This window comes from Corythoichthys intestinalis, chromosome 13 (assembly GCF_030265065.1).
Source record: "Corythoichthys intestinalis isolate RoL2023-P3 chromosome 13, ASM3026506v1, whole genome shotgun sequence".
NCBI classification, from domain to species: domain Eukaryota; kingdom Metazoa; phylum Chordata; class Actinopteri; order Syngnathiformes; family Syngnathidae; genus Corythoichthys; species Corythoichthys intestinalis.
Window position 1 is genome coordinate 56,447,561 of NC_080407.1, and position 15,280 is coordinate 56,462,840.

The window sequence follows — 15,280 nt, forward strand, 5'->3', positions numbered from 1 at the left end:
TTCCCACAACAAAATGGGGACGTCACCTGTCACGCCAGTAGCAAAACATTACTGACATGAAGTGAAGAGAATACATTCTTTATTTTCATCACATGTAAATGACATTTCACAGCAGTTACAAAATATGAAAGTTCATTGGCAAAAATGAAAAAAAAAAGTGCCTTCATAAGATCAAATAAAGGAGAGAAATAGTCTTAAATGAAGACAAACAAGTGGGAGGACAAACTCTTTTGGTATTGAAATGTTAATCCATAAAAGAATGTTTTTCATTTGCAGGCAGGCCACACTAGCCACTTGCATACCAAGTGAACAAACAATACAGTCAATATCTCATTTTCTGTTTCCCATTTTAGCAACAAGAAATGATCATTTTGTTGATTAGCTAGCACGCTCCCCCCAATCTATTGAAATTGTATAAGGACAGGCAGGTTGCCATTATTTTATTAACATAAAAAAAAAAAAAAGCATAACAATTTCAAGTTAAGGCTGTCCCTTTGTCACATTCTAACAAATCAGCTGACGGATTTTCTTGTTTTGCATTTAGCCGCAATGGTTTAACATGGTTAGCTTAGCTGCGTGACAAAGTAACGGGCTCTGGCATCTTTCCAAACGGACGTGCCGGTTCTTTAGTGTTTTGTTAGCTCGCTAGCACATCGGCGGCAATGTCTACAAAGTATAATAAAACACCAATAAATTAAGATGAAGCCATGAAAAACAATCGAAGTGTTCTTTCGTGCTATTTAGCTGCGAGTTAGCATAGCGTTTGAGTGGTTAACACAAATAGTATGGACATATACAAGTTAGAAATGTTCCGGTTTCACATTTTGGCCACAATAAATGCCCGTCCTGCTCAAGTGATGAGGAATGAAAGATTAGAAGGTCCCGTTAGCACGTTAGCTCCAATTTTGCAGAGAAAGGAGGAGGCCGGGTCGATTGCGGGAGCTCTATGAGATGGCTTTGGCCTCTGGTAAGAACGCTTCCCAGTACTTAATCAGCTGTTCACAAACACACACATCATTCTTATTATGCAATACTTACCTTATCCACTTTATACAGAGTGTAAATGTGCAATACCCTTTCAGGGACCGTGGACGGGTTATTCTACCTGGCAGGCACCTTGTAGCTCATTCATACAGAATCGCGTGCTTTTATTTTGACATCGGCGCCGAAAAAAACCCAGAAATTTGTACGATACGACACTTAGCTCAGTTTTTTTTTTTTTTTTTTCCCCGCCGTCACTGCACGCACCAAACCGCCATGCCCGTACCGTCACAAATACTGTGCATATTCACATTATTTCAAGTCTTCTGAAATGATTTGCTTGATGAGAGAAAAATACTTGGTACTAAAAAAAGTATTATTACCTGTTGCTGCGTGACCGCGAGGCCTTCCAGGTATTTGGTAATGACGCTCTTGAAGTCGTCGACCCGTTCCGTCTGCGGTGGAGCAAAGTCGTGAGCGAAGAGGGCGGGCGTGGCCTCGCCGACGGCGGTCGCCTTACCTCGAAGCGACTCACTTCCCGGCGAACGACTTTGGAAATTTGCTCAAATTCCCGCTCGCACCGCAGCACTCTGCCCTCCAACTGCAAAGGGGGAACGTTGTCACCGACTCGCTTCGTTAACCCCGGCCGTTCTCAAAATCAGAGTTTTGAAATCATCCAAGAACACGCGTGTACAAATTGACGGTTAAAAGTCATCATTCACGTGACCTTAGGCACAAACCTAACAGCTTGGGTATTATTGTCATTTCAAGGACAGCAAATCAGGAAGAAAACAAAAACAACCATCATAAATTTGAGTCCTACCTCTTCAATTTCCTTGTGCAGAGAGGCATGATGGGGAGGAAAAGGGGACATTTCAAAATACATGCCTCAAAACTGAGGAAATTGGAACATTTTCAATGATCATTTCATTTACGTGTCATTTTGTCGTCCTTTTAATAATGTCACATGAGTCTCACCGCCTGCCAACTATAAAACTTGCGATGAATATCATTTGAATACAAATATATCAAAGCTGAATATGATCAGCTATTAAATGTGACTGCTTTTAGGACATTTACTAGTCTGAAACCATAATCAGTGCGATTCATTAATAAAACATACTTTATAATTATATATTTTTCAATCAATGTGGTTTTCATCAATTACCCAGTAAGGACATTTTTTTAAAGGAGAGAAAACGACGGTATCGTAGAGGAAGCAGTGTGCGTGTGTGTGTGTGGGTCCATGCGGAGTAAATAAAGGCTTGTTGTAACTCTACTGACAAACGTTGACTTCTGACAGCAGCAGCAGCAGCACCATCAAAGACCCCCCCGCACCCGTTTCTCCACTAACAGCTGACCCCCCACAGTGCCTGTGTGTACGCGCGTGTTTTCTGACAGACGGCTCGCAGGGTGAATTTGTGTGCTGACGGGCTAATAAAAAGTATTTTTTTCCTCTCCGCTTGGTAAAATTCCTCAGCCGCAAAAACAAAAACTTTTCACTCCAGTGAGTAGCAAAGGTGCATTTGTTTCACTGGCCGGTTTTTCTTTTTCTCGGCGGAAGAGCTTCCGATTTAGACGCCGCGACACGGAGCCAGCGCTCACCTCTTTGATGACGTCTTTGGCCTGCTGCACTTTGTCGGATTTGTTGGAGAACTGCAGTTTGACTTCGGCCTCTCGCTTCTTATGCAGGAGAAGTTGAGTGTCTTGCCACTTCTGCCAGGACTTGGCGCGCTGCTCGAACACGCCCTGCGCGCGCATACGTCACGTCAGCGGCGTCGACGGGGAGGACGCGCGGGTGACCGACCTTGACGGCGGCCAGCAGGCGCACGTAATCTCCGAGGAGCTCGGACAGGAAAAAAAAGTCGGCGTCGGCCTGCTGCCGGTACTGCCGCTCGATCTTCTCCTCCACCTCGGCCAGCTGGGACAAAGCGCGGGACAGCGCCGTGTGGTCTTCGCTGTTGCCCAACATGGCGGCCGACTTGGCGAACTGGGCTCCGTACAAAGACAACTCTAGACGTATCGTGGCGTGACGTCCGTTCTTTAGATGACTGTACGATATTTGCCGTTCAAAGAGCGCGCGCACCTTTCCTGTGACACACGAGAGACTCGATGCTGGCGTGAAGTTTCCTCAGTTGTAAGTCGAGATTCTCAAAATGCTGCTGCTTCTCCTCGAACCACTGACACGCACACACACAAAAAACAAAAACACCAGGCGGGAAGTTAGCGCTCCATCTGGCTAACAACACATCATCAGCCCTTCTTCCCAACTCACGGCGTCCGACTCGTTCATCTTGATGGTCATCTTGTTGACGGCGTCGGCCGCCTTGTTGACCATCCTGAGGATGCCGGCGCCGCTCACGGCCTGCGTATTGATAGCCCGCGGCAACTGGAACAAAGAGAAGCATTTTAAAGCTGAGAGACTGTGATTATTGTTAACAATACCGCATAAGCCATGTTCAAGTCATTCATACAGTGGGGCAAAGAAGTATTTAGTCAACCACCAATTGTGCAAGTTCTCCTACTTGAAAAGATTAGAGAGGCCTGTAATTGTCAACATGGATAAACCTCAACCATGAGAGACAGAATGTGGGAAAAAAAATCACATTAAAGAATTTATTTCCAATTTAGAGTGGAAAATAAGTATTTGGTCACCTACAAACAAGCAAGATTTCTGGCTGTCAAAGAGGTCAACTTCTTTTCACGAGGCTCCACTCGTTACCGGTATTAATGGCACCTGATTTAACTCATTTTCGGTATAAAAGACACCTGTCCACAAGCTCAGTCAGTCACACTCCACTACGGCCAAGACCAAAGAGCTGCCGAAGGACACCAGAGACAAAATTGTAGACCTGCGCCAAGCTGGGAAGACTGCATCTGCAATAGGTAAAACGCTTGGACGCTAAAGAAATCAACTGGGGGAGCAATTATTAGAAAAAAGAAGACAAACAAGACCACTGATAATCTCCCTCGATCTGGGGCTCCGTGCAAGATCTCACCCCGTGGCGTCAAAATGATAACAAGAACGGGACTGGGACTAATACATAATAATAGACATACGTGACATATATGACAGGCCAAGACATAATAATAATTCATTTTAAATTGCCTTTCAAGATGACATATCTGTTCTGTGTATTGGATTTTATCAAGTAAATTTCCCCCAAAAAAGCGACTTATACTCCGGTGCGACTAATATGTTTTTTTCCTCTTCATTGCGCATTTTTGGGCTGTGCAACTTATACTCAGGTGTGACTTATAGTCAGAAAACTACGGTAAATATAATGTACAGAAAGTAATTTTGGAACATTTTTGGGTTTTGGTGTGCTGCGAGATTTTTTCCAATGTAAAAACATGCCGTAATTCAGAAAAGGTTGAAAAACACTGATCTAGGCAGAAGGATTCTCTATTTCTGCTGGAAATCAATAGCCTATCTTGGCCGCCGATGCCAAGGCGATGGCGTGAGAGCGCCCCCTGGTGGGAAAAATTCAACGGTCCCCGGTGACCCAAAACAACTCGTGACATTTTCGGTTCCCCCAGTTTAATTAGCCGAAGTGGCCGTCTCGTTTTCCACGAAATCACTTTGTCTCGCCCCCCCCCCGTCATTCCGTACTCCCCCAGTGATTGTTCGCATTCCAGATTCAATTCTAGCGCGGGTGCGAGAGGAGCTCATTTTTCTTCATTTCGGAAAAGTTTACTTTGGCGTGCGGCGACCCCACCCCCGAAAGCCATTTAAGCGCAGGCGGGGTCTCGGGGGTACTCTTTGATGGAAGCTAAATGAAGAGGGGGGGGGTCGGGGACCCGGGCTTTTCATTTATAGCCCCCTCCTGGTCGCGTTTCATTAAGCGGGCCGGACGCACGCGCGCGCGCTCACTCAAGCGTCCCGCAATTCATCTGTTAAGTCGCTGACAGGCCGGCCGTTTCTTTCACGGGCGGGCCACGCCCCCTCGCACCCCAGCTCGGTCCCAGCAGGGATGAAATGCTCGGGCCGTATCGACGCGTGAGCGTTTGTTTACCTCGGAACTCTCCAGAAAATGCACCAGGTCGGGATCCTTGAGGAGGACGGGATGCTGCGCCGTACGTGTCAGGAATCTGCGCAAAGACAATATCCGGGAAGGTACGATGACAACTGACGTCCGCTTGAAAACTGAAGGTCGATTGAACGATTATTTGTAATGCACCTTTCGTGGCGCTTAAGTCTAACTGGTTTGCTAGCTTCCAGCTCTTTCTACTGGCCTAAGTACATGTCCAATCAATTCAAAACAACGCATGCACCGGCATCAAGTGAGGAAGGGACATCATACCTCTCTAAGGCCGACCTTCTTTTCTCCACAAACTCATTAGACGAAGGGTCCTCCATCCCGACCTTCACTTTGGTCATACCTGCACTCGACACGTGACAAACCCTGTATACGTTACTGTGGCGCGGGCGCGTCTCGTCGAGCGCGCATCCGGGTCGCCGTAGCGACGTACCCACGATGCTCTTCTCCGGCGCCGGGGGCACGATGTAGCCCGCGTGCGCGTACTTTGACGCCAGCTTCCCGTGAAGGCCCAGAAAGTCGCTGAAGCGGCGCCTGACCGAGAACTCGGGGAGCCTGAATAACGGCGAAGGCGGCGACGCCTTGGTGGTCACTTTGTAGGCCACGTACGCGTTGATGCCGTCGCCTGGAAACAACAAAACGCGCTCGCTCGCGTGACAGGAAACGGCGGCCGCTTCGTTCACCTTGAGGGAAAAGGGCGCTCACCAACTTTCTCGGGGTCCGACACCGAAATGGCAATGTCCGACTTGTCGCCGAACTCATCTTCTTCCATCTGCGCGAAATGCATCGACCGCAAAAAAAATACAGGCCGAACGACCGTACGCGTTTTTCTGAGCACACGGGGACATTTATTGGCGCGCGCGTTCGTCGTCATTCGTGGCAGTGTACCTCGTCAAAGGAGGAGTGCGTAAACATGTCGTCGTGAGCGTGTCCCGTGCCGGAGACGGGCGGCGTGACGGGGGTGATGACGGGCGACGGGCCGTCCGACAGCAGCGCACCTCTCTCCGGACTGTCCAGCGACACTTCCTCCGTGGCTTCTTACACACAAACAGTCCGCGGCAAATGACAGAGGTCACAATAAGATCTTGATTTCTTGGCCTTTACAATAAGAGCATACGCCCGGGCGAGTTTACCCGCAAACAAATCATCGTCGTCGTCATAATCCATCTTGGGCCCGTTGGATTTTCCGCCGTTCGGATGCGCTTCCTAAGTTAGGGCAAAGAGCGAAACAGAGCAGATATTTGACAAAAGCAACTGGCTGAGGCATCAATTTTGACACTCTTGAAAGGCGCAAAATGAATAGTCAAGTGGGCTAGTAAAAAAAAATAGGGTTGGTTTCAAGCCAAGAATAATTGTGGTATTTCAAATGCCATGGAGATTGGTGATCTTTCATTTGAATCTGAAAACACAGGCTAACAAACTACACATTAATGTTATTCATGATCTTCACCACCCTACTTTTATTTGAACATGGCGCTGACAAAACAAGCGCAGGAAATGACAACCGGTCCCTTCCTTACTCCCTCACTCAGCATAAACACACAAAACAGGAAGACAAACACCGGCAGGAAAAAAAATCCTACTGCTGACGAGACAAAAAAGTGAACCAAAGGCATTTGTATCGGTGTTTTCCGGCCTTTATTGTGCAAAAATTAGATTTTTAGTTAACTAAGTAAACTGTCATCTTCCGACGGAAGCGCGTGCCGTCATCCTGCCTGTCATAGGCATATTATTGGTACCGATCGACTTCATGGCAGCACTAGACGCCCAATCTGTTTGAAGTGGGAGATTCGATTCAGCAGGGAATGATCACTGTCAGCGCTCCCGATCAGAATGGGTTGGACGCCGAGTGCCGTCAGTGGCACTGAAACGTTCCCATTCACGGCCAGTCCTCCCAGTTGAAATGAATGACTGTTGTCAGTGGCAGGGTTAGCTGGCAACCCTAACCCTAAGCTAAGGTTAGGGCCATTTTGGATCAAATGTGGAAGAAAAGTGAGGCTAGCTTCCATTTCCCCCAGTTTGTCAACACCGCAGTATCCTCACCTGCGTGACGGTCACCGAAGCCGGCTTGTTCTACCTCGTCTGCTTCTCATTCAGCCATTTTACAGACGATTTTTATCGAAGACAGTAGCCGTAGCTGCAAATGTAAAGGTTCCTCGAGCTAAAGCAGCCTCACCTCGCGAGGGCCGCCCGCCAGCAACGGGAACAGGTCGTCGGCATCCTCCACCTCCTGGAAGTCGCTGTGAGTCGGCGGCGGGTCTCTGACTGCGGCCGCCATGGCAAGTGGATCCCAGGGAAGGGAAGGGAGGAGTTGCTCGGAGATAACTTGACGGCGACTCACAATGACGGCTGACGCCGGCCACGGTCAAGAGCTAACCTTCGCGGCGCGCCGCGGCGAGTGATTGACAAACGAAATGGGCGGGGCGTACCGTCACGGAGGCATCAGGTGATTTGCCCGGCCTTGTCATGTGACAGAAAGTCTGCTCGCTCGTAAGAAAGAGCGTTCACTCCCTTAAAAGAAAACGCAACAATAACATTCAATTATACTTTTCAAATGGAATGTTCAACCAACCATATTTTTGTATGGAAATTATTCATTAAATTCACATTTACACCCATCTTGCAAATAAAACCGTCGAATATTGTTTTAATAGACAATCTTCGTGTTTACGATTGCGAAGCCGTAGATAACAGCTGTCGGCGGAGTAAGTAAATGGCGGCCATCTTGTGTCGGAGAACTTCTAGAGCGAGCTCAGGTTTAGCGGACGTAAGATGAGTGATTTTCCACTAAAACGGTGGCGAATGTGACGTGACGAATTTTAAAACGGTTTTGGTTAGAACAAACAGCACTGACGTGGCTATGATTCAGATGTAGAAAATAACTTATTTTTATGGATGCAGCTAATTTACGGCATCTAAGTTTTTTTTTTTTTTTAACGGCATCTCTTAAGTTTATGAAAGACCAGTCCGTTTGAAAATGGAGCAATTCATTTAAATTACAAGCTACCAAATGGTCCCGATGCAAAATGTCAGACAAGGGACGACGGTCGTCCATGGCTCACAACAGGAGTCGCACATCTAACCTTATATATGATATCTATCATAAGGCTCAAAAAGTCTATTTCAGCGGAAGTGACCCCTTCGACACACTTCGAAAAAGTAAAAATTGCAGTGTTTTTTTTCTTTTCTTTCTTTTCTAATTTGTTCAAAGTTTTGTAGTTTACTGGCCACGTGACTAAAACAGGTCTATCTTGTCCAGGAAGGCAGAATACTTTGGTTTCGCTCTGCCAGCATGGACGCTAACACGGAAACGGTGAAGGAGCGGTCTCTCGCGTGGGACAATTTAATCACAAAAGGTCAAGTATGCACTCTTTTTACGTTTTGCTTTTCCAATCAAAAATAAAAATCAAGAAAGGAACTCCTCCGTTGTAGGCAGTCACGTGTCACAAAAGTTAACATGAGCTAAAGATTAAATGCTAACACGAGGGCTGCTACTAACCGTGATTTTAATAAAGGACTAAGTACAGGGTCGGTGATCACAGTGTTTACGTTTTCATGAACATTAGACCATTTTTGAGGACAGGGATATATAAAATTTAGGTTTTGACATTTTTGATTTTTTTTATCGGGTGTTTTTTTGCACTAAAATGCCGTGTAAAAAATATTGCGCAACGCCGCCCTCTAGTGGCTCTCACTAAGTGGATGCATCAGCTTGAGAAAGCTGCTATTTATAATCAAAACATTATTTGAGACTGACAGTGCAGAAAATACACAAGTAAATGGATGATGATTCTATTTGTGGTTTGATCTGGAACTTGTCAGAAAATGTGAAAAGTTACAGCTAATGTTTTACCTTGATTTAGCAGAAAGATCATCTGTTTCAGCAACGGACTACACTACTACTAATCTGAGAACATTTGTGTGCCAAAGACTAAATTGCTATGTAAGAGTATTCAAACAGTGCGTGACCGTATCCTCTCTCTCTGTCTTGACAGACATCATCAGGCACCAAAAGTCGGCGCAGACGGACACGCCGGCGACGGATGCCGTCGCGACGGCCGAGGCCGGCGTCGAAGCGGCGGCCGACTGGGAGGAACGGCTGGCGGCCCTGTTGGAACTCGCGGATTCGCGAGCAAAGGAGGAAGATCGACTGGTCCGGCGGCAGCAGCGTGAAAATGCGGACAGACAGAGGGATGTGGCGCAAGGGCAGAAGAAGAAAGCGGCGAACCAGCGACAGCACCAGGTCGGCGCCTAAATGCCGGGATACATCAGGCTTACTGATTCACAACCATTGATGGTGATAGACATACTACGATCGGTGTTGTTTTTGGCATTTTTCTTCTTCGTTTTATGTGGACTTTATTCTTACTCATCCATTATCTACCGCTAAGTCTTAGCCATATATTAGTCATTTCAGGTTAGTCTTCGTCCAGTTGTAGTCGACAAATACTCGAGATGTTTATGACCGCAAAAATTCACAGGTGATTATCTCAACAACAAAAAAATACAACAATTTTGACGGCATATGTTTGGGAAAACGTGTGGAAACTATTAGAATCTAAACCAGGTCCATACAAACACTAAATTAAGAGCAGTTCTGTCTAAACTACAACCCCTAGCAAAACCTATGGACTCACTTCTCTCGGATGAGCACTCACTCATACATTTTATCATGTAAAACAAACTCCGATAAAAAGCTTGAAAAAATAGTTGAAAAGTGCAACTCTTTAGCATTCGGAAATACTAAAAGAAATGAATAAAAAACATTTTGGTGGTCAGTAAATGTTACTTTTATAGAGCAAGTGCAGGGAAATATATATGGAATCACTCTTTTCTGAGGAAAAAAATATGGGATCCTGTGAAACAAATAACAATCAAAACACATCTCTAGTATTCAGTAGCACCACCTCTGGCTTTTATGACAGCTTGCTGTCTCGGAGGCATGGACTTGATGAGTATTCTTCATCAATTTGATGCCAACTCTCTTTGATTGCAGTTGCCAGATCATCCTTGCAGGTCGGAGCCTTGCTGTGGACCATTTTTTTCAATAGGGTTGAGATCTGGGCTATTTGCAGGTCATGACATTAACCGGATGAGTTTTTGTCCAAGGAATGCTTTGACTGTTTTAGCTCTGTGGCATGATGCATTGTCATCTAGGAAAATGACAAACATATTTTCAATTGAAGGGATAAGAAAGCTGTCTAAAATTTCAATGTAAACTTATTGAAGATTTAACCACAGTGCCTTTGCCTGACATGCAGCCCCATATCATCGGGGACTGAGGGAATTTTGATGTTTCCTTCAGGCAGTCATCTTTGTAAAGCTCACTGGAACAGCACCAAACCAAAGTTCCAGCATCATCACCTTGCCCAATGCAGATTCTTGACTCGGTGATGATGCTGGAACGAATTCATTATTTTTTCAAGCTTTTTATCGGAGTTTGTTCTACATGATCAAATGACTGAGTGAGTGCTCGTCCGAGACTGCTTTTTGCTAGGGGTTGTACTACCAGATGTAAATTAATGTCATGTATATTCATTAATGTAATGTATATTATTATTATTATATTAGTATATTATTATTCATGTAAATTTGATCTACTGGTAGTAGTATTCCAATCAAACAACATAAATCTGAAATTGTGGCAACCTAAAGTCAAATCTTTAAATGGCTCTGTTGAGGAAAATGACAGATGCAAAATGTGAGGATGACGAGCAAAACACTTTGCGGAGACAGGCTCTGGTGGAGAAGCTCAACTCTGTGCGTGTGAAGCTACAGCTGAACAACTCCAAAACCACCCGCAAGAATTTCCAGTCCAAGAAGAGGGAAATCGGCGCCGAAAAAGCCCGCGCCGAGGACGAGAGAAACAGGTGCGCGCCGACCCAACTCGCCGCTATCGGAGACGGGTCGCTCGTCTCCGACGTGACGGCTTTCGCCGCCCGCTAGGCTGTCCAAGGAACTTGAGGAAATCACCGCTAAGCTGTCAGAGTTGACGCAAGAGCACCGGGAGGAGAAGGGCCGCTGGCAGGAGGAGCTGGAGGAACTAAAGAAGGAGCTGGACAAAGTCCGCCGAGAGGCCGAAGACGGCGAGCGCGCCGCCTTGCGAGACCAGATCCGAGCCGTAGAAGCGCAGAGAGACCTCGCCTCGGAGCGCGTACGAGCCTGGCTTATGGAGGTACCGCGCGGGGCGGGGGAGGCCTTCGCCGGCGAGGTAGCGGGAAGCGCTAACGTCGCGCGCTAACGCGTCTTAGGCGTCGGCGTACGTGTCGTCGCTGCGGCCCGCCGACCGCCAGGAGAAGGCCGACTGGGCCGACAAGGAGGCGGCGGTACGCAGAAACCACGCCGAGCTCCAGGACTGCTTCCAGGACAACTTGGCCATGTTGCAGAAAGGACACGAATTGGAGTCACTGCCACGCATCAATGTGCCCGCGCTGCCGTATATACCCACGGTACTGACACGCTCCCTACAAACACAAATAAGCGTCGACAAAGTGCACTAACAGACAGGCCGATCCTTACATTTAGTGTGCCATGATCACTCAACACAGACCTTGAAAGGCTAAAGCAGAGTTCACTAAATCCGGACCTGGGTGCCACTTTTCCTGTCGTGTTTTCCACGTCTCTCTCCCCTAACGCACACACCTGACTCAAATGATTAAGTCATCAGCAACCTCTCCATAAGCCTGATAATGATCCTGATTATTTGGATTCAGGTGTGTTGGAGGAGGGAGACATGGAAAACACCACAGGAAAAGTGGCACCCAGGTCCGGATTTAGTGAAGCCTGGGCTAAAGCAACATCGCGTATTTTCTCATGGCCAAGATAAGAAAACAAGCAGTGGATGGATTGTTACCGTTAACGCTTTTGATGTTTTCTGTCTTTCAGGCCGAGCTGAGGTTGAAACATATGATATCGCGACTTCCTGCGGCGCCGCCTCCGAGGTTTTACAGGTTGCCGCCCCCTTTTCACCCCCCCTTGCCGTACTACGCCAGACCCCAGTTCTACATGTCACCCCCGCCGCACGCGATGGCGAGGCCGCCTTTCATCCGCCCGGCGCCACCGCCGGCCTACCCCATCGTTCCGGCCCAAGCGCCACCGCCGGCCTACCCCATCGTTCCGGCCCAAGCGCCACCGCCGGCCTACCCCATCGTTCCGGCCCAAGCGCCCGCCGCTCCTTCCGGCACCTTGGACAAGGTGTTGGACAAGCTGGAGGCGCGCTTCCCGCATTGCACTAGGGTGCAGCTGACGCACCTGCTGCAGCAGGTGAAAAGCAGCCGCGGGACCCTCGCGGGTATGTTGTTCGACGAAATGGCGGAGAAGGTAGGCCTGCTCCTGACGCGGGTCGACACGCGTGCTGCGCCGGCCGCCGCGCCGTGCAAGTTGTGCCTGATGTGCCAGAAAAGCGTGGACCACGAAAGCCGCTACCCGTTACCCTGCGCCCACGCCATCCACAAAGACTGCATCCGTGTGTGGATCCAGTCCAGCGGCAGGAACTCCTGCCCTTTCTGCCCCAATGTGTGCGCGCGCGCTAACGCGATATGACTCCGCCAGCTTTTTTTTCAGAATGGATAAATCCTTTAGATTGTTAGTGTTTTCATTGTATTTGAACTGACCGAATGCTTAACATTTTCCCCCAAAAAACTGTTTGACGGACCGTTCAATGCGCACGGAATATTGTGTTGTACAGTATATCTTTATGTACATCAAATCTACCAAATAAAATATGACTCCCCTCTAGGGGTGACAAAAGAAGGATTTGAACCGGCATTATTATTTGAATTGGCAGATTTAGATGAGTTGGCCAAATGGCAGCACGCTTGACTTGTTTGTAGATGTTACTGCTAACAGTGGCGTAAAAGTAAATTCCTCAAATGTTTAGCCCTTCTTCTGACATTTTCCACGAGCGGTCGATTCGGCGAGCGTAGCGTAGCTTAACGGCATCCTGCGGGAACGGCGGACAAACACGCTAACAAGGTGTTCTCATGCTCGCCGTCAGCCGCAATCGACCGCGACGCCCTTCCCGAAGGAGGCCGCTCGCTCTGCAACAAAAATGTACTTGGATGTCGCCCCCTGTCGGGCACCGGTGGCCTTTTTGCATTTGGCTCACCTCTTTTTCTAAAAGGTTGTTTTGATCAACATCCATCATAACCGCCCTTACATCAATTAATGCCGTCGACGGCGGGGAGGAGGGCACCCCTCCCTCCGATACACAGTCACTTTCAGACCCCCCCATCATCCTACTCCCCCGGCATTAAAGTCCTGTCATCCTGGCTCGGCCCCCCAGCGCAGAGCTGTCAATTAAATGTGATTGACTGGCTAACAGCAGCACATAAATACAAAAAAAAAACAACAGACGTGAAAATCTATACGCACCCAAGCCCGCCGACCTGCCCGATATCGTCGTCCCGCCCCTCGCTGAACACAACCAATTAGCAGCAATGTCTGACCCCAAAAACCTCTAAGTGCTGTCCAATAAACAGGTTGTCATTTAGAACTATCACGTTAAGCATTACTACAAGTGATGGCCGGTTTCATTGTCATCGCGCTGACGATAAGGCCGTTGTCGTCTTCTAGCGGTGGGCTAACGATTAGCGAGCGCGGCCCCGCCTTCGGATCGCGACGTGAAAACTGAACCGGAGTCGTTTTGCGCGCCAGATGAAAAATGCTTTCGCCCTCGCAGATCTTTGAAAAGCCCACCGAGACGTTCGCCGAGCCGCTAAAAGCCGGCGAGACGGATGCTCCGAGCCGATCGAGCTCGCCGCTCGTTTTAAGGCGTCAAAAAGATCCACTTAGTGAGCCGGATGGATGACGTCCGCCTGGGAAATTGGCCTTTAATACTGCCCCCCTCTACTCCCACGGGGGCCCTAATGGGTGCGGGCCTAATGGTGCCCTCCATCACGCGCAAATATGAAAAGTGACAATTAGCCAAACGAGCTTTAGCGTGGTGGGGGGGCAACATGCTAGTTTTCAACATTGACACCTGTGGGGCTGAGGGGAAGGTGCACAAATTAAAGTGATGAATTTCACCTCATGGATTGGCCAACACTTAACTTATGGGCCGCCACTGCATGACGGCTACAAACATCCAGTGGATGGGAACCGGAAGGGCCGGCTTGTCCCAAGCGTTGTTGCTTAAGTGACAGCCTTCATTGAGTCCCTTGAAAAAAATTTCATGAGTATAGAATGCAATCCGTCTTCAGATGAAATATTAAAAGTGTCCTATTGAGAAATGTACAGCCTGCGCAGACATGAAGTGGCAGTATGCACCTGAAAGTCGCTTGCAATCTGCCTGTTTGAATTGTTGTGCATACAGCTAACATTCAACTGATGAAATGGTAAATGGTGTTATACTTGTATAGCGCTTTTCTACCTCTCAAGTGAATTGGTGATTTGTGTCAGGTGCTGTTAATCAATAAATGGCCACTTGCCTCGGCGTGTGTCGAGTGTGCGCAAGCCAGTCAAGCTTGAACCCGAGACTACAGTGTTTTATTTCCTGTCTAATGCTTTAGTCGGTTTTCCAGTCCTACTAAGATGGCAGTCGTCTCCTCCACAATTTGTTCTTTGGGCTCATTTTCATATTGTGAGATTCCTCTAAAACAACTAGCATTTGACGGTTAGTGACTCACTTCTCTGACGTCCATCGGCCCCTTCCAACCGTAGTGCGACACGGCTCCTGTACACAACGGTTGGGTGAATAAAACTACGATATCATACCCATCATTTACTTCAAAAGAATACGATCTCTTCGCAAAGTCACGGATAAGGTTGCCGTTGAGTACAAACAACAATTACATCGGCTGGAGCCTACAAGTAGCTTAGCTTAGCCTAGCTTGTGCGTAATGACTCCGACAAGTAGGGGGGAAAAAATCTATAACGGAAATAGGCTTGTTTTGTTGAGGGGAAAAAAGGTTTGCTTTTTTTATGGCGGGAATGGGCTTCCATATCATGGACTGTAAACCCTAAATTCAGACATGTAAAAACATGATTATTCAACTCACATGCCAGACCATCTGAAAAATAAGGAATTTATATGTATGTTATGTATGTTAAAATGTAAACCAAAAACTTATACAGGGTTTTTCAGAAATCTATAGCTTAACTAGCCTTTTTTGTAAGATATTTGTATGAAACGGTGTTATAATAAAAATACTCAAAGGCCTATATTTGTATATGTATTATCTTATACACTAAAAAAATACGTTTTCTAACACGTACATCCACTAGCGTCTACATCTGCTGTCGTATTGTTTTTTTTGTTT

The 15,280-nt window shown here is 47.4% G+C and overlaps 2 protein-coding genes across 10 annotated transcripts; one reads left to right on the top strand and one right to left on the bottom strand.

Moving 5' to 3' along the window:
* Positions 1-62: 62 nt before the first annotated feature.
* snx2 (sorting nexin 2) lies at positions 63-7,988 on the bottom strand. 3 transcript variants are annotated; one of them, XM_057854848.1, is made up of 14 exons: positions 7,198-7,921; positions 6,155-6,227; positions 5,910-6,058; positions 5,727-5,793; positions 5,455-5,646; positions 5,286-5,364; positions 4,998-5,073; positions 3,257-3,370; positions 3,068-3,161; positions 2,789-2,994; positions 2,587-2,730; positions 1,502-1,582; positions 1,365-1,436; positions 63-995 (listed from the first exon to the last, which is right to left on the bottom strand). In XM_057854848.1, exons 1-14 carry the CDS (start codon positions 7,297-7,299, stop codon positions 945-947), a joined length of 1,500 nt encoding a protein of 499 aa, XP_057710831.1. In that variant the 5' UTR covers positions 7,300-7,921; the 3' UTR covers positions 63-944. The 3 variants fall into 3 exon arrangements, with proteins under 3 accessions (XP_057710831.1, XP_057710830.1, XP_057710829.1); XM_057854847.1 differs by having other exon boundaries at positions 5,286-5,646; positions 5,910-6,055; positions 7,198-7,988; XM_057854846.1 differs by having other exon boundaries at positions 5,286-5,646; positions 7,198-7,981.
* Positions 3,784-15,123, top strand: rnf214 (ring finger protein 214). Of its 7 annotated transcripts, XM_057854841.1 has the most exons (8): positions 8,120-8,180; positions 8,285-8,377; positions 9,017-9,264; positions 10,758-10,891; positions 10,968-11,196; positions 11,273-11,470; positions 11,907-12,088; positions 12,125-15,123. In XM_057854841.1, exons 2-8 carry the CDS (start codon positions 8,314-8,316, stop codon positions 12,561-12,563), a joined length of 1,494 nt encoding a protein of 497 aa, XP_057710824.1. In that variant the 5' UTR covers positions 8,120-8,180; positions 8,285-8,313; the 3' UTR covers positions 12,564-15,123. The 7 variants fall into 7 exon arrangements, with proteins under 7 accessions (XP_057710826.1, XP_057710827.1, XP_057710828.1 ...); XM_057854843.1 differs by lacking the exon at positions 8,120-8,180 and adding an exon at positions 3,784-3,867 and having other exon boundaries at positions 8,281-8,377; positions 11,907-15,122; XM_057854844.1 differs by lacking the exon at positions 8,120-8,180 and adding an exon at positions 3,797-3,867 and having other exon boundaries at positions 11,907-15,122.
* Positions 15,124-15,280: the final 157 nt, after the last annotated feature.